Source organism: Brachypodium distachyon, chromosome 2, assembly GCF_000005505.3.
Source record: "Brachypodium distachyon strain Bd21 chromosome 2, Brachypodium_distachyon_v3.0, whole genome shotgun sequence".
NCBI lineage: Eukaryota > Viridiplantae > Streptophyta > Magnoliopsida > Poales > Poaceae > Brachypodium > Brachypodium distachyon.
This window is the reverse complement of record NC_016132.3, coordinates 6,876,732-6,897,634: the sequence shown is the minus strand read 5'-3', so window position 1 is coordinate 6,897,634 and position 20,903 is coordinate 6,876,732. Positions and strand designations below refer to the sequence as shown.

Sequence of the window (20,903 nt, the reverse complement as noted above, 5' to 3'; positions counted from 1 at the left end):
CAAAGGCTAAAAGGGCCACCCCGCTAGACAGTACCGGGAACAACGAACGTGTCGAAAAACTTAATTGACTAAGAATTGGATGCTGCTTCGCCAAGTGTGGCCCCGGAACCCGCGTGTGGCTGGGGTGTGAGGAGGACGCTTGCGGGGGGAGTGCGCTCCCCGTGTGGCTTCCGGGTCCGTCCCGGGAGGGCATGGCTTGGAGTAGTTACCCCGCAAGTGGAGCGGCTCGCCGACTACCGCTTGACCCCAGGTCGGCACTACGGGCCCGTCCCGTGTTCCTGGTCTGGTCAAGGGTGGGACGTGCGAGTCCCCGGCAACACAAGGCACGACACGCAAAGGCTAAGGGGACTGCCCCGCGAGGCAGCCCCGGAAACAAGGAACAAAAATTGAGCAAATTGAAAAGCTTGATTGACCGTGCTGAATGATTACATGGACTAATCAAAAGATGATTGTTCAAACGGCGCTAAGCGCCATACTTGTAGGAAAGCGAACTAGAGGAGCTACATTGGGAGAAACGAGCACGGCTAGGGGCTGCGGCAACTAGTTGTCGCCGTCCTCGGCCGGGGGCTCGGCGGGGAGATCAGGCTCCGGCTTCATCTGCATCCGCTCGACGACCTCGTCGATGAACTCGCGCACTGCTTGGGTGTGCGTGGGCTCATCCTCGCTGTCGGACCAAGCGTCCAGCAGGGACTCGAAGGGAAACTCCGGGTCCCGGAGATGGATCCGCGGGAGGATTGTCCCGGCAACCTCCCGAGCGCAGTTGGTGACTTCGTTGGCGCCGTATTTGGCAATCCAGACGTCGAGCGCCCCGAGCTTCCCCACCAAGTCGGGGAAGAAGGGGATCAACGTCGTGACATCCGTGCCGTCCACCTCCGCCGCCTGCAGCTCAAACTTGGCCAGCAGGTCGCGCAGCGACTGGGCGATCTTCGTCAGCTTCTCCGTCTCGACCTGACGCTGCCCGATCAGCGTGCCGTGATGGAGTCGAGCGTCGTGCGCGGCCTTCTTGGCCTTGCTGACACGGCCCTCCAGCTTCGCAAGCTCTGCGGCCTTGGCGAGCTCCTCCCGGACGGCGGCCAGCTCGGCCTCAAGCCTGACCGCTCTATCTTTGGTGGAGTTGAGCTCGGTCTCGTGCCGAGCCGCCGCTCTCGCCACATCCTCGGCGGCCTTGACCTGCACCTCCAGCATGATGCGGAGGCCTTGGATTTCGCTGCGGTAGTGGGCGATCAGGACGCTTTTCTCGTCCAGACGGGACTGGGCCGTCGCAAGCACCTCGGCGTGCTCCTTCCGAGCCGCCTCGAGGGTGGCCGCCATCGAGTCCAGCTTCCCCTAAAGCTGCACGAGCTGAGCCTCTAGCTGCCGCTGGAGCTCGGCCTCCGAGACCATCGGCTCCCGGGCGGCTTCCAGGGCTTGTTGGGCCAACCGCGCCTCCTCTTCGGTGAGGCGCGTCTCCTCGCGCAGCCGGGAGAATTCGTGGCGTTCCCTCTTTACGGCCTTCCGCACCTCGCCGAGTTGATTCTTGGCGGCGGTGTGGTGCTCCCTCACCTCGTTGAAGGAGGTGACGAAGGCCAATTGCTGGTCCTTGACGGCGTCCAGGAACCGGTGCCCCCGCTCGAAGACGCTCAGATCCCAGGTAAGGGGGTTCCAAGCGACCTCGGCGAGGGTGCCGAGGTTGGTGCCGGGGAGCGCCGCCGAGAACGATGAGGCCCCTGCTGCTGATGTGGGGCTGTGCGCCGGGTCACCAGCCTGCTCCCGAGGGCCTTGCTGTCCTCCCCCGGCAACTTCCCCTGCGCCTGCGCCCGGGGACCCCGGGGCTGGGGAAGCCTCCCCACCCCAGGCGGGGGTTGCCCCCTGCGATTGCAGAGGAGTGATAAAGACATACCGGTTGCCGGCCCTGCCTCTGTGGGGGCTGGGTCGCCAAGGGGCGCACCCGCATCGCTACTGATCCCTGCAGCGATGGGGTCGGCGGCGCCGCTAGTGTCGGCGCGCGTCCTCTTGCTGGGTGTACTGGGCGGGGAATCGCTCCTCGCCCTCTTGCTGGTACCCGCCGGCGAGGAGGATTTCGGGGGGTTACGCCGGAGCGCGAAGCCCCGGAAGACCCCCCTAGCGGGTGGCGCCGTGGGCGCCCGCGGAGTTGTCGTGACCCGGAGAGCTCCGGGTGTTGACGGCGAGGCCGCCGCGGCGCCGGGAGCTGGACTTGCGGAGGCCCCCGCTACCGGGGCAAAGACCGTTGCCGGGGCTCCGGTGACCCCTGCAGGCGCAGGTGCGGTCGGAGTGCTGGCGGGCACCCCGGGACCGGCTACCGCCATGATGCCGGCGGCTGCCGCTGGGGCGGAGGCTGCCGCCGAGGCACCCGCGGCTCCTGTTGCCGCGGATGCCGTCGAGGTGCCGACGGATGCCCTTGAAGCAGCCGCCGCCGCAAGGCTGGTGGCCGCTGCCGGGGCGGGCGTCGCCGGTCGAGGAGATGGCTGCGGCCGCTATAAACGCCTTTGATCTCTTCACGATCAAGGGCGCGCTGTTGCTGCTCTCCTCGTCATCGTCTTCCACGGCTACGACCTCCGAGGACGCAGCCGCCTGGCCCACCTCGTCGTCCAGCGACTGGAGGGAGGGCCAGCTGGGATCGGATCCACCCTCGCTCTCCTCAAGCACCTGCTTCTCGCGGGGTGTTTGCGGGGGAGCGTGCGGGACCCGGGTGGGGGTGTCGTCCATCAACCCCCACTAGTTGCAGGGCGGGAAGGCGCCGACGATGTCGCGGAGCGCCTTGACGCCGGCGTGAAGAGAGGAAACCCCCGGCGGGAACTCCGTCGATTGGAAGATCTCGCCGGAGATCCCCCTCACCCATGTCCTGAGGGTCTCCAAGTCCATGCCGTCCTCCTGGAGGCGTGTTCTGTCCCCGGTACCCATGTACATCCACGCGGGCCGGGAACGTAGCTGCAGCGGGGCAATGCGCCGATGGACGAAGGTGCGTGCCACGTCCACATCGGTGAGCCCCGCCAGCCGCAGCGCCTTGATCTTCTCCACGATGGGGAAAAGGTTGGCGTCGCGGTGGTACCTGTCCTGCCAGCCATTCTGGGGTACCGGCAACTCCGTCGACGACTGGATGAACTCGTGGGGGTCCTCCACTCGGACCCAGCACCAGTCGCCCTGCCACTCTTTTTCAATCTTCTTCCCCAACCGGACGATGAACTCGGACTTCATCTGGTCGCGGGTGCGGAAGACCACCCCTGACGACATCGCCTTCGCGTTGTCGATGCGCGGGTAGAAGTAGTGGCGGAAGAGCCCCACCGACGGCATCACCCCCACGAACGCCTCGCAGAGGAACTGGAAGGTGACGAGGAGGAACAGCGAGGTGGGGTGGAGCTGCGCCACCCGCAGCTGATAAGACTCCATCAGTGCGTGAAGGAAGAAGGCGACTGTGGCGCGCATCTCCCGCCTCTTCTGATCCTTGGTGGCGGCCGCTTTGATTGCTGCCTCGGTCTTGCTCGTCGTGGCCTTCTTTGAGGTTTGGACCTCCTTCCCCTTCCTGGTGGTGGGGGGCGCCATGAAAAGCGAGGGCGGAAGCTAGCAGGAGCGCAGGGATGCAAGATACGGAAGAGGATGGAGACGAAGGGGCAAAGTATTGTTTCCCCTTTTGGCAACAGTGGTGGCTTTCTGACTCCTGGCCGTTGGTAACGGCCGGTTCCGTACCCTACGGGTGCGCGGGGATAACTCCTAATCACTGGGAGTGATGCGCGGAGTGGCCTTAACTTTTCTATTTAGGGGGGGAGTTAGGGCGGAAATCACGCGTCCACTACTCCGTCTGTAACGGTTCCGTACAGGGGGACGCGAAGGGACGTGGGCCCGCGACTGATCGGGGCCCACGCGTCGGTTAAGGGCGTAGCCCGGCAACCGACCAAGGGAAAACCCTTCCGGGAACAGGTGATGCCGGCCCACGCCCGGGGGCTACTGTCGCAGCAGTGGCACCCGGGGTACCACCACTGCGTGACGCGTGGGCCCCGTTCCCGAGTTTCCCGGGAAGGTCTCATCTCGGAGAGCGTCTATGAGCTCCCCGGCAAGCTACCAGCCCGGAAGGGGCTAGCGGGGCTTCGGGGAACATTCCCACCTGGGCACCTCCTGGGAAGCTGCTTCCCGGGGGAGGTCCCCGGGTGCGCTGGGCCCGGGTGCTTCCCGGGGTTGTATTGCCGGGACTGGAGGTTCCCGGGCGCATGCCCCCGCCTCAGGCACGGGGCCCAGTCCAGTGGTTAGATCAACAGCGCCACGCAGGCGCGTGGCGGGCGTGGGATGCGCGGTCCCACCAGGGCAAGGAGTGAAGCGCACGGCTCAGTAAACGAGCCGACCGACGGGTAGTTATCCGTCCGATCAAAAGAACAGTGGTTGTCCAATCCTACCCTAAGGTTTTAGACCCCTAGTGGTGGAGGTGGCATCCATGCACGCCACCAGCTCACCGGGGGGAGTTGGGTGCCTCCCCGCTGGACACTTGTAGCCCATGCACCGTGTCACTTGTGGCATCTTCTTGTATATAAAAAGAGAACCCGTGCCAACGGTCAAGGGGTTCCGCATCTTCTTGCCTCAGCTCAGCAAGTTCGCTCAGTTCGCTCGGCAGAAGCTTAGTTGGCTCCAGTAGACAGCCAGCAGAGAGCAGTGAGGAGTATCTAGCCTTTGAGAGAAAGCCCGGGAGCTTACCCGGCAACTTGTAAACATTTGATCCGCAATCAATATCAGCTCAGACAAGCAGGACGTAGGGTTTTACACCTCCGAGTGGCCCGAACCTGGGTAAAATGTGCGTGCATCTGTTCTTGGATTAGCGCGCACCGCTAGCACTTCGTCTCGCCGGCCCCGCAGGGCCTCATCGGCCGTGCCGGCGATCGCCGGGTCTCTGCCCCAAACGCCCTTACCGAACCTAAGAGAGGGACGTGGCCGCACGCCCCCGGTTTGTTGGCGTCTGCCGTCGACATGCTCACCGTCGCCATCGTCACGGCCTACTACCTCGAGTGCACGATGACGAGCAAGGAGATTGCAGGCCATATAGAGTAGATTTTTTTTTCTACAGAGCAACAATATCCCCTGCTCATGTAGTCCACACGTAAGTAACTATTGTAGCAAAATCTTAGTACTTGTAAGTAACTACTGTAGCAAAATCTTGGTACTCGACACGACGCCCCCTTTGGATCGGCTACAGGGGCTTTTTCGTTCGAAAGAAGGAATCCGGATGGATATTTATAAAATTTTAACCCATGATACCTTTTTATTAGTAAAGAGGTGTTTTCGTTTGAAGAAATTTATTTTTCAAAATTTCCTTAGATTACTTTCTTTTACTTCTTAAAAAAATTCCGACTTGGAAGCAGCAAAACGACAAACAATGTTAGATGCATGCAAAGTTATTCTTATTGTTGTGCATACACGAGAGAACCAAACATAATTTGACATCCCATGGAGCAAGGTATCCGGCCGAGGTACTTCGTCGCGTCAAATATATTGTGACATTTGTTTCCTTTGTAAGTTTGCATATTGACTAAAGTAATATCTTTCGCAAAAAGCATGCATGCAGACACTAACGCCAACAAATGACCCGTAGCATTTGTGTAAGAACTTTGGGTCTGTTTGGTTAGGCTTAAACGTGGTTTTTGATTTTCGGCTTTACTTTTGTTCTTATAAGCCAAAAGGAAGAAACCACATTTCAGTCTAACCAAAAAGGTTGCTGGTTAACATAAAGAAGAAACAACATGGCTATTCACTTCCTCAAATGTATGAGGTCGATACAGATTTATATGCTATAAATTTTAACCAGCTATTAGACAAATAATAATATATACTCAGAATATGTTTTCAATACATACCCTGTGATATCACTTTTCTATCACGCTAACCTCATACTGTTAGTTCCATACTTAATCAAATTTTGAATAAAAAATCTTGTTGGGCTTTATGTATTTACAAGGATGGAGTACAACTTTGTAAATTCGTCAAGATTATTCCTAGCATTAATTGTACCCAACTAAATTAGCCAAATGTGGCCAGCTAGAATGTTGCCGGATATATTTCCCAACGGTCGAAGGAAACCCACACCTCAGCTCAAAAACAGACAAAAGCGTCGCGTCATCGTGTGACAAGAAGAAACCGCCGCGTTAAACCCCCGATTCTCCAACGTTGACGAACGGACTGCACGTCTGCACTGCGGGCAGGGGACGGTTCCTCGTCGCCTCCTCCTCCTCCGTTGGCTATTTCCCTTCCCTTCCACGCTTCCAAGAAGGGATTGTTACAAGGGATGGGGGGCAGTGGTGGCGGCGGCAAGCCGCCGGCATGGGAGTTCCACGCAACGGGGCCGCGCAACCTCTCCAACCCCAGCTGGAGGGACCTTATCCGCTCTACCTCTACCTGGTTCGCAACCGTCCTCTCCTCCCCTCCCTCTTTCTTCAACCTTGTTTCTCGGGACACCAGAGCACATGGTTCGTGGTCACAATACTATTTGCACGGGCCCTACGGTATTAGGGGTTAGGGATCCTAACTTTGAATTGCTTAGATTGGGAGATTTTTTTATAAACCAGGAATCTGAGAAAATGTTGATTCTGAATTTCTGATTCTACATGGTGTTCAAATCTAGCGAACTCAGGATGAGACGACGCTTAGATTCTCAAACATTTGCAGGCCTCGTACTTTCGATTAATGGCGCTCTTTCCCCTGTAAAATTATCTACATCTCTGCATTCGTCGCAAAAGAAGAGAGTGAAACATCTACTAGTCATGCCCAGGGCACCTATTTATCCTATTCTTGCCTTGCCCACTGTGGAAGCTGGCCTAGAGTACTACTGCCTAGAAATGGCTATACCTGAATTAGCTTTTCGTGTTGTCCAAATGAGTCTGCTGAATGGCGAAAGCTGTCAATTCACTTGACTATGGCTGGACAGTCTTCTTCAGTTGTTCTGGTCTGAAGAGTTGGCATAGCCAATTAGCTACCAACAGGGGCAACCAGAAACTAATCCGATACAATCCTGGTTCTATGCATGTGAAATTAAACTCATCTCATCTACTTCCTCTGATCCTAAATTCTTGACTCAAATTTGCACAAATATGGATGTATCTATTCTTAAAAAGCGTCTAGATACATGTAATATTTTGACAACAATTTAGGATCGGAGGGAGTAAGAAATACGAGTGCTATGATCCCCCATTCTATTTGCATTCTCAGTCACTTCAACTATTGCTGGAGGTCATGCCTTTTGTTGATAGTGAAATTAGTGGTGTGTATAGTACTGAGTTACTGACGAACAAACATTATCATGATTCTGCAGGACGGATCCCAGCTACAGAAGAATTGCAATTTCGTGCTTCGTGCAGGCCGCATATCTTCTGGAGTTTGACAGGCAAGAGAATAGAACCGGTGAAAACGCCCTCGCTCCTAACTGGTGGAAGCCATTCAAATATAAGCTGGTATGTTCTTTGATTGATTCGAGAGACGAATCCATATACGGGGCACTTCTAGAATGGGACCAGCTTGCTGCACTATCAGACCTGATAATGCTGAGGCCTAATGGTGCTCCAAAGGCTGTCCTTGCACTGAGGGGAACAATATTGAAGCAGTTAACTGTTGCGAGAGACTTGGAGGATGACTTAAGGTTCTTTGCACGGGAGAGCTTGAGGAGTTCTGTCAGGTTCGTTGGAGCGTTGGAGGTGCTCAAGTCGGCAATCGATAAACATGGCAGCAACAATGTGTGCATTGCTGGGCATTCCTTGGGTGCTGGCTTTGCTATGCAGGTTGGGAAGACTTTGGCTCAGGATGGAATCTTTGTGGAATGCCATTTGTTTAACCCACCATCAGTGTCACTTGGCATGGGCCTAAGGAAACTTCAAGAGAAAGCCGACAAGGTCTTCAAGCGATACATCAGTGGCAGCTCCTCAAATGCAGGCGAAATTTCTTGCCCGAGAGAGAAGGGAGAAATTGCCTCTGAAATTGGGGAAGAAAAGCTGATCAAGGAGGTGAAAAGATGGGTGCCGAACCTGTACATCAACAACTGTGACTACATTTGCTGCTTTTATCTTGACCGTAGTGGTGAAGCCACCGTTGCTGCTGAGAAGCATGATGACAGTCATTCCGATGCGCGTGCCAAGGTGTTTGTGATTACCAAAGGACCACAGAAGTTCCTTAAAGCTCATGGGCTGCAGCAATGGTGGTCGGATGATTCTGAGCTCCATCTAGCTGTACATGATAGCAAGCTCATGTATAGGCACCTGAAGTCCCTGTATGTCAAAGAATCGTAGCAAAAACCAATGTCATTGTGATGTCTGTCTCGTGTTCTAAGTCAAGTAAGCTTTTCAATCTCTAATGAAATGCTCCAGTTCCTGCCAACATTCTTAGTAGTTTTTGGCGCATAGCAGCTAGTTCCTATATCGATATTAACTGTGAATATTATATTTCGCTTTCACATTTTTCCTTAAAATGACAAGTGTCAGGTGTTCCATGGTGAAATCATTACTATTTCTACAATAGAATGTGAACCGAGTACATCATGATTGTCACTGGAGCACTGGGCGGTTATAATGCAGTCAACTTTGCAAAGCCTTGGGATTTTGACCATGAACAATATGCGATTTCTTGATTTCTAAAATCTTCTGTTATGCTTTCATTCTATCAAAAGATGGAAAATAAAGGTGCTTCTAGCAGCACAAGAGTGCATAGTGACAATATCAACAAATTTTTACCATGACTTTCCTTCTGCGTTAGACATAAAGCAACTCTGTCTTATCCTGTAGATCTTTTCTGAAATTAAAATTTTGTTACAAACTTTCTATATATAGTTCTCCTCATCGGGTGTGCAGTAGTTCTTAGATCAGACTTGAACCAACTGGCACATGGCGGTGATAAAACAAACCACATCTCTTTTATGAAACTAAAATTCCGTAGAAACCTTCTATATAGTTCTCCTTACAAGATTGTTCTTAGATCAGACTTGAACCAGCTGGCAATGGCAAACCAAGCCAAAATTACAAATTTTCTTTTGGATCAAGGTTGTTCGAGCATTCAGAAGGCAAAGATGTCGAGCATTCACACGGCAAAGTCGTCTCAGTCGAATTTATGACCATTTACAAGGACATTGTTCTCCCTGTAATACATTGAATACGCAAATTTTAAAATCAAAATAGTGACTACATTGCAGTGCAGAAGATATGATATGGAATCTTTGTGCATCCATGAAATGTACAGTATGTACAGTGACACATGCATAAACTGAGATCAATAAACACTAGGTCCAGTGGTAGCCCCAATGATCACAGCAATTGTAGCGAGGGTAGCCTGTTACAGGAAGAAGCTCGCATTAAAATCGTTGGAATTTCAAAATTGAAGGTGGCACGTGACTGACAGAAAAACAGACTAGTCTGGACATCACTTAAGGTTTTAACACAACACTGCATTACCTTTATCATGCATTCCTTTATAAGAGGTGTTCGTATTCTTGGAATCAATCTTTATTAGTGGAAAATAAATATACTGTAGGTACATACATGTAAAATCCTTAATGCATTCTTCTATAAGTCTGTACACATCTCTAAATTACTCTTTGTTTAAATGTTACATAGATATGCTCCACTACATATGTGTTGAAAATTTAAAACATGAATCAAAATGATACATCATGCAACAAGCCAACAATTGAAGATTATATAAATTTTGAAATATGACAAGACAAACACATAATAGATATCCTATATGATTTAATTATCGATACTACCTTTATCATTTAAATCCAGTGTTTAGTTCTTTTAAACAATCAGACCCAGCAACAACATTGTGCGGAACTAACTTTTTTCATTACCTTCTGTTGGGCCTAACATGATTGAGCGGTTGATATGATACTTGATTCACTAATTGCCCCTGATACAGGATTAATTTTTTTCACAGGCAAAGTTCACAAGTCTTACAAGAACAACAAGATGACAAATAGTCTATTTGCTCAACAATTCTCAACTACATCTACAATGGATAAACACAGAAAATTAAAAATTACTCCCTCCGATCCTAAATTGTTGTCGGAATATTACATGTATCTAGACGCCTTTTAAGAATAGATACATACATATTTGGGCAATTTTGAGACAAGAATTTAGGATCGGAGGGAGTACTAGATATGCATTGGAAATCCTGAAATCATCACAGACAACAACATGATTAGTTGATTACTACATCTACTACTTTGTGTATACTGCATTTACATGTCATCTATCAAACATTCAAATCTCATGTTGTGCAAACAGATCAATGAAGCCAACTTGCGGAAACTGATGGTACAAGACAACTGAAGTACATGCCATGTTAAGAAATGGAAATGTACTACCTTTAATACTACGTACCACTTATATCATACAATCTGCTCAAAGGGACGCCGATTGAGTTAACACTATACTTGTGATTATGTTGCGGATCAGTTTGGTGGAAACCAGTTTCGCTAATGATACAGTTAGCATACAACAGAGGACAACATCTACAACAAACAGAAGATACTACAACTGAGGCCAATTTGGATCTAGGCATCAAGCAACTGAATGAAACAGTGCAAAACTGCAACATGATTTTCAATTCCAAGCAATTAGAGTTTGGCTGAAAGAACTGAAATAGATCAAAGACCCCAAGAGTGGGCACCGATCCCATAAGCAGCCAGAGATCTCGGAGCAAGAATTCCGCCTTTGATCCCACAAGTTTCACACCCGTTGCGATCGATATTTGAGAACCGGCATTACACACGCCAGATCAAACAAACCCCTCGGGATTCGATCCATAACTAGTTGTGATCGCGACGTCAAACAAACACCGAAGTTGTGCTTCTCCCAGACATCTTCCTCACTCAGGAACCCAAGATTGGAGGGATCGGGAAATTACCTGTCCCGGCCTGGTATCCGCCGCGGTTGCGGGAGTAGGGCTCGCGCTGGCCATAGAGGCCGGGCGGCGGGGCGGGCTGCGGGTACCCGACGACCGGCGGGTGCGGGGGAGGGTAGCTGGGAGGCCCCCGGAACGTCTCGTACTCCCCTCCGCCGCCGCAAGCCTTGGCCTTGTCGCCGTCGTCTCCGCTCATCTCTCCCTCCTCCTGCCTCACCTCAGGCCTCACTACTCCTCGCTTCCGCAGCTCGTGACTGCACACTCCGCTCGTATAAACGGCGAACGTGTCAAGGAGGAGACGGAGGCGGAGTGCTTAAGGCTGCTAGCCGTGGTCCGCCGATGGTTACATGGACGCCTAAGATCGACCGTGAGAAATTTTTTGGTTTCCGTTCCTCGCGACACCGAACAACTCCTGTGATCCGCGATCGATCTGAAGTTCTGTCGGTGAAATTCGAGTTTAGTTATGCAGTGTAAAAAAAGTCTGTTTATCGGCTCTACTGGAGCACCTTATTTCCTTCTCACGTGGACCGGAGATTCAAATATACTCCCTCCGATCCTAAATTTAAAAAAAAATTGTCGTGGTTTTAGTTTAAATTTGGAATCGAAGAGAGTAACATCTAACTTCACTTGTGACACGCCACCAGCTACAGCTAGTGAGAAAAACAACGTCTTTTGACTTGTGTGTAATTTTATTTTATTTTAAAAATGATTTTATAAAAATTGGTTAGTTATTTCTTAGAGATGCACAATAGTATCCGGAAAAAAAAGTACGTCAAATCGAGAAAAACGTCGTTGGTGTAATAGTTAAGAATTCGCCGATAAGAGTCAGACGCCGGCAACAATGATGTGAGAAAGAACCCACGAAAGAAGAGGACGAGTATTGCATGACAACATATCTACGCAAGACTTGGCTTCACGGTCTCCGCGGCTGACGAGATTGTAGTTACGATGAATCTGCTCTTGAATTGCTGTACTCCCTTCTTCCAACAAAGGATGTCTCAACTTTGACTAAATTTAAATGCATCTATACACTAAGTTATGTCTAGATACATCAAATTTTGACAAACTTGAGACATCTTTTGTTTTTGTTGGACAAAGGGAGTATTATTTTTTTAAGGATCTACTTGACTGGATACGATGTACCTGTCTAAAACAACCTCTATTTGAGAAGGCATGTGACGACTCTACCTTTTTTAAGCTTGACCGCTGCGCCAACCTGATACCATCCCCCAAGGACCAGCGCGGGACTTGAGAACTGTACCAAAGGTCCAAAACACATGTTACTCGCATGTATACCTGGGCATGGGTGGCCTGACCTGGCGGGCCCGGCCCGACGTCCCGGGCCGGGATCGGGCCTCACTTTCCAGTCCCAAGCCCGGCCAGAAAGCCCGAAATGACTAAAAACGGATATTTTTTAGAAAAAATAGGTATACAAAATCATTTTTTATTCCGAAAATAATTATTTTAATGTTTAAATGGACTATTTTCGAGATTTTGGGCCGGGCCGGGCTTCAGGTTTGACCGTCGGGTTTTTATGAAGCCCGGCCTGAGGTTTGCCCATGTATACTCGCATGTGCCCCTAGGATAGCCCGGTGAGAGGATTGCTTAAGTCAGTCAGCTTGTGAAGTGCTTCATTTTTTTCGACAAGAACGTAGGGTACGTAGCAGTGTATCGTATTCCCATGCCCAGCATGCAACGTCGCCAAACGGCGTCGACAGAATCCTCTGCTGCCGCATCGTATCAACTCACAAAACACAATTTGGCCCCTGCATCTCTGCACGGTTGGTCCTCGTGGCATCGTATCACTCATAAAGTCCAAACAGGCCATCGCTTTCTGATCTGATAATATCCCGCCAAATTAAATAAATTACTTCCAATTGATGCAATTGGTCATCGTGGCTCCCACATGGCTAAAATGATTGATGACATTCGGCCAACAAGATGATCGTTTAGGACTTTAGGTTTCTTACAGGCAAAGGAAGGCCCCCGTGCCATTTGACGACGTGGCTTGTTTTGAAGAACAAAATTAGTATCCCTATCGTTGTGCAAGCGAAAAGTTGAGTTTGTTGTACTCTGAGAGCTTTCTCATCCCATGCCCTAAATTTAGAGAATTTGGGCAAAAAAGTCTTCCAACAGATGTCCTATCTCGAGCGTGGGATTCCCCATATTGATATGAGGTGAGAGGGAGAAAGGAAATGGTGTGAAGAAGAGACACATCAGCACTTAATTTGTCTTTTCCGAATTTCGATGAGGCATATGGAATGAAATATGAGGAATCTGTTGGAGAGAGAAAAAAATTGGGGAGGGTATCTTTAATATGGAATCCCTAAATAGAGGTTTTGGGGAAGCAAATATGGGGAAGCTCCTGAAGATGCTACAGTGCGATTGGTATCCCTGTTCTCTCCATTCCACAAAATACATCATATATGCAGTTCTCCTTTTCAGCGACTGACAACTCATATTAAATTAATATTAAATAAATGTGAACTGCTATTAGTCAGATGTGGAAGCCAAGAGAAAACGAGTTATATTACAGAAAAAATCAGAATTTTAGAGACCAGTTTTAGGAAGAGAAGCCCTTTTTCTCATAAATGTTTCCCTCTCCAGACATAAACTGGGTGGTGATGCTTTGAAACTCTTGCTACATGTATAAGTGGGAGTATATATCATCTAGAAAATACGTAGCCAACTTTTTTCAACATCGACAAGATAAAAATAACATTATTTGACTTGTCCTCCTAGTCATATAATTCTATAAGAAACACCAAATAGTGCTTCCAAAAAGTGAAATTTCTCAACCAAATTTAGAAACAAATCAATTGATTTGTCATGAAAAATACTTTTTTTTAATAAATGTCATGAAACAAGTTCTCTAACTTTCCACATGTATAATCCTTTCTTGTCGAAACCACCCAAGTTTTTTTTGTTAGAAAAAACCACACAAGATTCACAAGTGGACAACTCAACGCCAATGCACGTGGCGCCGACTAGGTAGGGTCAAGCTTGTTTGAAGTTTCAAAATTTCCAGTTATTTCTTGATTTCCTGAACAGTGTCGTATTCTCAGACGATACGTGTCGGCGCATGCCGTACCCGACCCGAGGACAAATGCGACGGAGCACGCCGTACCGGACCGGACCGGACGCTGAGTTAGCTGCGCGTGCGTGCGCCGCGCCTGGCTCAACCTTTACCAGCGCGCCACTTGCCACTTTCCTTTCGTGCCGGCTCGTGCCATGACTCAATTTCTCACACGGCCCCCTGTCATTATCCAAATTTCGCTTTCCGAGGCTGCACACGCGCCTCACCTCGCCTCGTTCCATCCAGATTCAGAGGGGAGACCCGCCAGTTGCTGCTCCATTTCGCGGCAAAGAGATCGCCGTCGGCCCGGAGCGGCGGCGGACTGGCGGAGGGAAGCGGAGATGGACGCCGGCGAGCTGTCCATCGTGCACCACATCGGCCTGGTGCTGGCCGCGCTCTGGGCCGCCGGTTCCGTGGGGTGCTGCCACTCCGTCCTCTTCATCCTCGCCTTCTTCTACCTCTACTTGGTAAGTATATACACCATACTGCTTTCTGCCGCCGGCTCTCCCCCCTCCCGAGTTCCTAGAACTAAACGTTCGCCTGTTACGCACGCGTTTACACCGGATCGTTCCGGCCACTGTATCTCTTTGGCTCTACGGTTCCAGCTCTTTAGTTCCTCCGTATCTTAAATTTGTTCCCCCCTTTGGTTATGTAGCTGGCGTTTACAGAGCTACACAAGGGCACAAGGCACAGGCACATGATTCATGATTTTTTGACTTTTACTTGTGCTTACTGATTGTAGCTGTTCCAGATGACTTGATATTCTCTAAAGGGGTGTGGTTATTTGGTATGTTGGCGTCTTATGGTATTTCTGATGATTTATGAAGTCGGGCTTGTAGGATCTCAGCCATGGCACTGATAATTTTCTCCGTGTGTGTATTACTTGGAATGGGTGACAGCTTTTTGCCTTTTCTCGGGAAAAAAAGTTGGTAGGCATAGGAAAAACAACCCATTAATTCTGTCTACTTCGTGTTTGGACATCTGTTTGGGAACTTTGGGGATGCCGTGCTGAAGTCAAACCTCTGGAATATGTTTATTTTTTAAGAATGGTGGTTCTATGCTTCCAGGGGAAATGTGAATTTGACTCGTAGTGTATTAAATTATCTTTTTTATAGATTTCTGAATAAGTAAATAAATTCGTAATACATGAAATTTATTTTCACGCACGTCCCCCCGATGTTGGCCTAGTTCTATCCCTGTATAGTGGCCGAAGGCCTTCCTTTTCCTTTTCTTTCTCTTTTCTTTTGCTTCTTTCCTGTTTTTGTTTTGTTTTGTTTTCTTTTGAGCTTTTTGCTCTTTGGCTGCCCGTTTGTACTTGCGCTTTCTTCTTAATGAAAATGACATGCCGCTCGGCGTGCTCGAGAAAAAAAATTATCTTCTGTTTTGAGTAAGAGCAAAATTTGACAAGTAGAGCTCCCTCTTTATATTGAAATGTTGTTTATTTAAAAGTATGATTATTGTTACTAAGTTCAAGCTTCAGCATGCACAAATTTTAGCCTTGTAGATAACGAATTACATGTTTGCATGAACATGTCTATATATCAGAAAGAGGAAATTGCTCTGCCGGTCCATGAACTTGGCTGGCGGGTTCACTTTAGTCCATCAACTTGTAAACCGTGCACCGTTAGTCCAAATCTCGGTTAGCTAGGTAGAACTCACTGTAATCAGGCGGGTCGTCGCCAACCCTGCGTCGACGAGCTTCCATGACGAGCACCGCGCAAGGCGGTTGCCGCTGTCTCCTACACCGTCGCCTGCTGCAACCCGGTCGCCGCCCTCGAGCACGTCGAAGAGAGAAGAGGCGAGGAGAAAGGAGGGCTTTTGCGAAGTGGCGGTTCGTCTTCCTCACGTGCTGCTCAGGTGGGGGATTTAGGTTGGGCGGTTCTTGGATTGAAATAATGTCAGGGGGCAGAATGCGAAAAGGATTTTGCATAAACCCCCTCCAGCAACTTGCCCCCGGGCACGTGGCAACTTAACGCCCAGAACCGTGAGCTAACCGAGATTTGGACTAACGGTGCATAGTTTACAAGTTGATGGACTAAAGTGAACCCGCCAGCCAAGTTCATGGACCAGCAGTGCAATTTCCTCTATCAGAAAATGAGAATCAAATAAAACTATATGTCTGTTTGGTTCTAAAACTAAAATAAAGAAAAATCATGTTTTTTCTTTTATTGTAGGTGAATGCCCGCTGTGCAATGAGACTGCAAAAGCGAATACAACATGGGGAAATGAAATCTGCCTACCAACGAAGAGTATGTACCTTTTATGTAATCTAAGATTGATGTCTGTCTACTAGGCTAGTACACTCTTTCCGCTTTTTATTTCTATTGTGATCTGTGGGCACACTAAAAGCTCATATTTTCTTCTGTATCAGCTGCTTTCTGATGGAGAATCTGTGCGTTGGTTAAATCACGCAATCAACAAGATGTGGTCTATTTGTATGGAGAAGATTGTTTCACAACTTTTAGGACCCATCATACCGTGGTTCTTGGATAAGTTCAAACCTTGGACAGTTGTATGGTTTATAGCTTTATCTCTTGTTTTTACAGTTCATGATGTTCTATAGCATGGCTTGTAACTGGAACTTTTACTTCGACCTTCTTTTTATAAGTTAAACTTTAATTTCTCTAAGTAGGTACCACTCAGTAGCTTAATTGATGTAGTTGTTGTGCAGAGTAAAGCAAGTGTCCAGGAGCTTTACATGGGTAGAGATCCACCAATTTTTACATCAATGAGAGTTCTACCTGAGACATCAGATGATGACCATTTGGTGGGAATTTTTCCTTTCCTGTTTGAAGTTTGATGTGAATGTTTTCCTTTTCGTCTATGGGCCACACATTAGTAACAATCCGTATGCCATCTGGTCGATTGACCCAGGTTCTGGAGCTAGGGATGAACTTCCTATCTGCTGAAGATATGAGTGTTGTGCTTGCTATGCAGCTGCATAAGAGTGTGGGACTTGGAATGACCGCAAACATGCATTTGACTAGGATGCATGTCGAGGGCAAGGCAAGTCACCTAGCTAGCTTCACCATTCTATCATTATCTATGTGGATTGGTAACTTGGTTATCTTGATAGTATGTGGAGAAAGTGTACTCTAAACAAATATTACACATATATTAGAATTCTTCCATTTCATGATAAAAAGTAGAGGCACTGACTAAAATTTATACTCCCTCTGCCCCATATTAAGTGACGAAATATTACATGTATCTAGATGCTTTTTGGGTATAGATACATCCATATTTGGGCAAATTTGAGTCACTTAATATGGGACGGAGGGAGTATTATGTAGCCACATTTTTTTATCACGCCTGTTGCTCAATATTAATTAAGGTTATCCGTTATCCTTACTCAAATAGACAAGCCATATATTCGTGCTCAGTGGAGGAAAGGAATATAATGTTTCTTAGTTCTTACCTTAGTGGAGGCAATAGCTAGTGCTGTAGGGTGAACGGAAACAAACATCATGCTTGCTTCTGTGGGTCAGTTGCAAGCACTTGGATGTAAACCTAAAGAGGCCAATAAGAACTTTCCAGTCAACAGTGCTTATTTGAAAACAAAAAATTAAAAGGAAAATAACAAGGGAAAGTCCTCAACTGTAAAAGTGTACTGAAATAATTGTAGAAAATATACAAAATCATTCTGGAGGGAACAGAAGAGAAGGGAAGATTCAAATTAAATTTCAGCAAATCATCAATTCATCAGAAATACCAGGCAGTTTATTCCTGCTCATATATCTTTACCATGTTCTCAGCTCAATAATATGTTCATTACTTCATTATGCAGGTTTTACTTGGTGTGAAGTTTGTTCGGAGTTGGCCATTTCTTGGCCGTCTAAGACTATGCTTTGTGGAGCCTCCTTATTTTCAAATGACTGTCAAACCACTCGTTGGTCATGGACTTGATGTCACTGAGTTTCCAGGAATTTCAGGATGGCTAGTAAGCCTCCCATGTTCCATCATTTTTTTCTAAACCTTTTGGTATCATTGTTGATTATGTTTCTTAGTGAGGTCTACTGTATTTCCTTTTCCAGGATAAGTTGATGGATACTGCATTTGGGCAGACATTAGTTGAGGTTAGGTTCACGACTATTTTATCTTCTCCACTGCTCCATTTAAGGAATCTTGGTCTTGCCTTTTACTATTATATGATATTTTCATTGCTCAAGTAATGAAGTATCTTTTCTTCTTCCAGCCCAACATGCTTGTCATCGATATGGAAAAGTTTTCATCTACTCCTTCAGGTAACAAGTTTTTGTTTTAGAAAAGGTGGTAATACCTGGCCTCTGCCTTCCTGCTGGTTTAAAAAAAACTGTAACTGTAGTTTTCAGAAATCATGCTGCACTTAATGTAAGTACCAAGCAGTTAATGAGTGTAGGGTCAATGTAAATCGACATCTTTAGCTCATTTTCATTATCTGAGTGTGCTTGCAAAACTACTATGACCCTAGTTAAAAAAATTAAGCAACTTCTTTACTTATTTGTCCTACTTTTGGAAAGTTCCATTTTATTAGCATCACTGAGAAGAATGATACTTCTCGTTTTGTACTTTTTGTGATGATAATTCTTTCTCTTCCTGCTATTTTATCTACTTCCCTTCCACTAATTTCTTACATTCTGCAGAAAATAACTGGTTCAACATTGAGGAGAGGCCTCCTGTTGCATATGTGAAACTTGAGATTTTGGAAGGAATTGATATGAAACCATCTGATATAAATGGTGAGAATAACATGCGGGCTGCGGCTGCAGAAAATGTTTGTAATTGTCTTACTCATCCGTCTTTTTAACACATCTTCATGTTCTATTGCAGGGCTCTCGGACCCTTACGTGAAAGGTCGCTTTGGTCCTTTCAAATTCCAAACACAAATACAGAGGAAAACATTATCCCCTAAGTGGTTTGAAGAATTCAAGATACCTATCACGTCGTGGGAGGCATCAAATGAACTTGTTATCGAAGTTCGTGATAAGGACCACATGTTTGATGACTCGCTTGGGTACTATGTTCTTTCCTCTGAACTCATTCTAGGAAATGAAGTTTTGTCAGGAAATCCATAGGATAATATTTATATTGTCTTGCATCTGAAACATGGAGTAGCCATTAGAAAATCTCAAATGCCTATACTTGGAGCATGTCCTAGGATTTTCCTTGGAACTATATTTGTGACAAACACAGTGCTGTGATTCAGCTGTTGACAATTTGACAATCGTTTATCTCCGCTTGACAATTAGTGTTTCTTGCTGCTTCTTACTGAACTGATATGCTTGGTCTTTTACTGAAAGAAACAAAAATATGCTAAATTCCGACCTTTTACAGAGAGTGCACCATAGACGTACATGAGCTGAGAGGTGGACACAGACATGACAAATGGATATCGCTGAAGAATATCAAGAAAGGAAGGATCCACTTGGCAATAACAATTGAAGATATATCAGAGGTTGGTCATAAAATTCTCAAATTTTTTGCTGTAGTTTTTAAAGACCTTTTTGGTGGTCATTTCTTGATGGTAGGTAGCACCTTCAAATTGGTAACGGTAGAGATGCTCTATTCACTGTGACATTATCTAATAAAAAGGCTGATGAGCCATACTTGGTGCATCTGTACCTTCTGCCTAATGAGATGTGTGCATGGGTTGAAACTGTAAAAGCTCATGCCTGAACTCAATTCCAAATTGTTTTGAAGGAGAAGGATGTAACTGGTCTGGAAGAATCGCTGACAAAAGCTGATGCAGAACTGCCAGTGTCAACATCTGCTGACAGCAAGTCGGATGCTGCTAAACTACCTGAAGAAAAGAAAGCCTTAATGGATGAAGTGGAGCACATTAACATTGAAGGACAAGAACAACCTGGAGGGGTATATGTACATCGCCCTGGTACTGGAGTTCCGAAGACATGGGAATCCCGGAAAGGACGAGCACGTTGTCCGGACACAGAGATTTACCAGGAGGTTGACATATCAAAGGAAACCCCTCCCACTCCAAAAAGCAGTGGACAAGGGGGGATGTTCAATCTTGGCTCTTTTTTCCGGAGGAACTCGAAGAAGGGGAGCTCCCGAGATCTTGATCCTAGCCTCCCTGCAACTCCAAGCTCTCAGAGTGCGACAGAGGTTGATCCAAAGCTCCCTCGAACTCCACGTCCCAACCTTAAGGAGCTTGGTGAGAAGCGTACGTCGATAAAGATTGTTGTGGATGAAGAGGCAAGCAAGTTAGGAGAGACAGAAGATGTAGCAAAGGTGATGGCGAAAAATGCAGGCGAGCCAGGTAGATCATTGACAAGCACATTGAGCAGGAAGATTTCTATGAAGAGAAAGGAGGACACGCTGTCGGATATTCCGGAGCAGGTTGAAACTCATGGACCTGAGGTGGTGGTGAATGAAGGGCCTATTCTAGTCGAGGGTAAGCCTATGGATGGCCGTCCGATAACAGAAGATGGCAGTGTACAGGGTGTTGCAGTGGACGTAGAAACTACTCCTCAGACTTCATAAATCACATTAGGTGCAAGATCAGCAATTTTTGTTGCTGTTGCTGCTGCTGCTGCTGGCAGTAGATTTGCTTTGTGCATGTGGCATTGCCTGTTGTTCATATGGGTGCAGAAATGCAGAATAATAGTGATTTAGAGGTTGTTGTAAAATATGACGAAGAGCAGTGTGCTGTGCACTCATAGGTGATTTTCTTTTGAACAGTGTGCACTCATAGGTGATTAATGTTGTGAGATGCATTTCTTTGACAAAACAGTTGTAAAGATATGTGTGACTACCCAACAATTTGTATGTACACAGACACATGTATGTAAAAAGCAAGTTATAGATTCTCTATTGTGATATTTTTCTCTGGAACTTTTGTTGCAAATATATACTTTTTCTTGAACACAAATTTAGTGGAGATATGAATCTTTTTTTTGTCTGGAAAACATATATTGAATCATAGAAATAATACTATATTTTATTCAAACTTGGAAAACATTAGAGA

The 20,903-nt window shown here is 47.3% G+C and overlaps 3 protein-coding genes across 4 annotated transcripts; 2 read left to right on the top strand and 1 right to left on the bottom strand.

Moving 5' to 3' along the window:
- Positions 1–6,112: 6,112 nt before the first annotated feature.
- LOC100835830 (GDSL esterase/lipase At4g10955) lies at positions 6,113–10,439 on the top strand. Of its 2 annotated transcripts, XM_010232383.3 has the most exons (3): positions 6,113–6,375; positions 7,286–8,297; positions 10,245–10,439. In XM_010232383.3, exons 1-2 carry the CDS (start codon positions 6,263–6,265, stop codon positions 8,250–8,252), a joined length of 1,080 nt encoding a protein of 359 aa, XP_010230685.1. In that variant the 5' UTR covers positions 6,113–6,262; the 3' UTR covers positions 8,253–8,297; positions 10,245–10,439. The 2 variants fall into 2 exon arrangements, with proteins under 2 accessions (XP_010230685.1, XP_003566291.1); XM_003566243.4 differs by lacking the exon at positions 10,245–10,439 and having other exon boundaries at positions 7,286–8,420.
- LOC104582529 (protein argonaute MEL1) lies at positions 8,725–11,288 on the bottom strand. The gene is made up of 2 exons (XM_010232384.3): positions 10,867–11,288; positions 8,725–9,285 (listed from the first exon to the last, which is right to left on the bottom strand). The coding sequence occupies exons 1-2, from the start codon at positions 11,057–11,059 to the stop codon at positions 9,236–9,238; spliced, it is 243 nt and encodes an 80-aa protein (XP_010230686.1). The 5' UTR covers positions 11,060–11,288; the 3' UTR covers positions 8,725–9,235.
- A 2,844-nt stretch (positions 11,289–14,132) lies between these two features.
- On the top strand, positions 14,133–20,765 carry LOC100834298 (C2 domain-containing protein At1g53590). Its single transcript, XM_003566241.4, has 12 exons — positions 14,133–14,406; positions 16,114–16,188; positions 16,311–16,451; positions 16,611–16,706; positions 16,814–16,945; positions 17,727–17,879; positions 17,974–18,015; positions 18,135–18,183; positions 18,562–18,657; positions 18,749–18,932; positions 19,253–19,373; positions 19,619–20,765. The coding sequence occupies exons 1-12, from the start codon at positions 14,281–14,283 to the stop codon at positions 20,417–20,419; spliced, it is 2,016 nt and encodes a 671-aa protein (XP_003566289.1). The 5' UTR covers positions 14,133–14,280; the 3' UTR covers positions 20,420–20,765.
- Positions 20,766–20,903: the final 138 nt, after the last annotated feature.

Excerpts from the sequence above, each read along its gene's own strand:
- LOC100835830 (XM_010232383.3), top strand. The coding sequence starts at position 6,263 with ATGGGGGGCAGTGGTGGCGGCGGCAAGCCGCCGGCATGGGAGTTCCAC. Across the intron at positions 6,376-7,285 it reads ATCCGCTCTACCTCTACCTG|GACGGATCCCAGCTACAGAA; the intron begins GTTCGCAACCGT and ends ATGATTCTGCAG.
- LOC104582529 (XM_010232384.3), bottom strand. The coding sequence starts at position 11,059 with ATGAGCGGAGACGACGGCGACAAGGCCAAGGCTTGCGGCGGCGGAGGG. Across the intron at positions 9,286-10,866 it reads CGGATACCAGGCCGGGACAG|GCTACCCTCGCTACAATTGC; the intron begins GTAATTTCCCGA and ends TTCCTGTAACAG.
- LOC100834298 (XM_003566241.4), top strand. The coding sequence starts at position 14,281 with ATGGACGCCGGCGAGCTGTCCATCGTGCACCACATCGGCCTGGTGCTG. Across the intron at positions 16,707-16,813 it reads CATCAGATGATGACCATTTG|GTTCTGGAGCTAGGGATGAA; the intron begins GTGGGAATTTTT and ends CGATTGACCCAG. Across the intron at positions 16,946-17,726 it reads GGATGCATGTCGAGGGCAAG|GTTTTACTTGGTGTGAAGTT; the intron begins GCAAGTCACCTA and ends TTCATTATGCAG.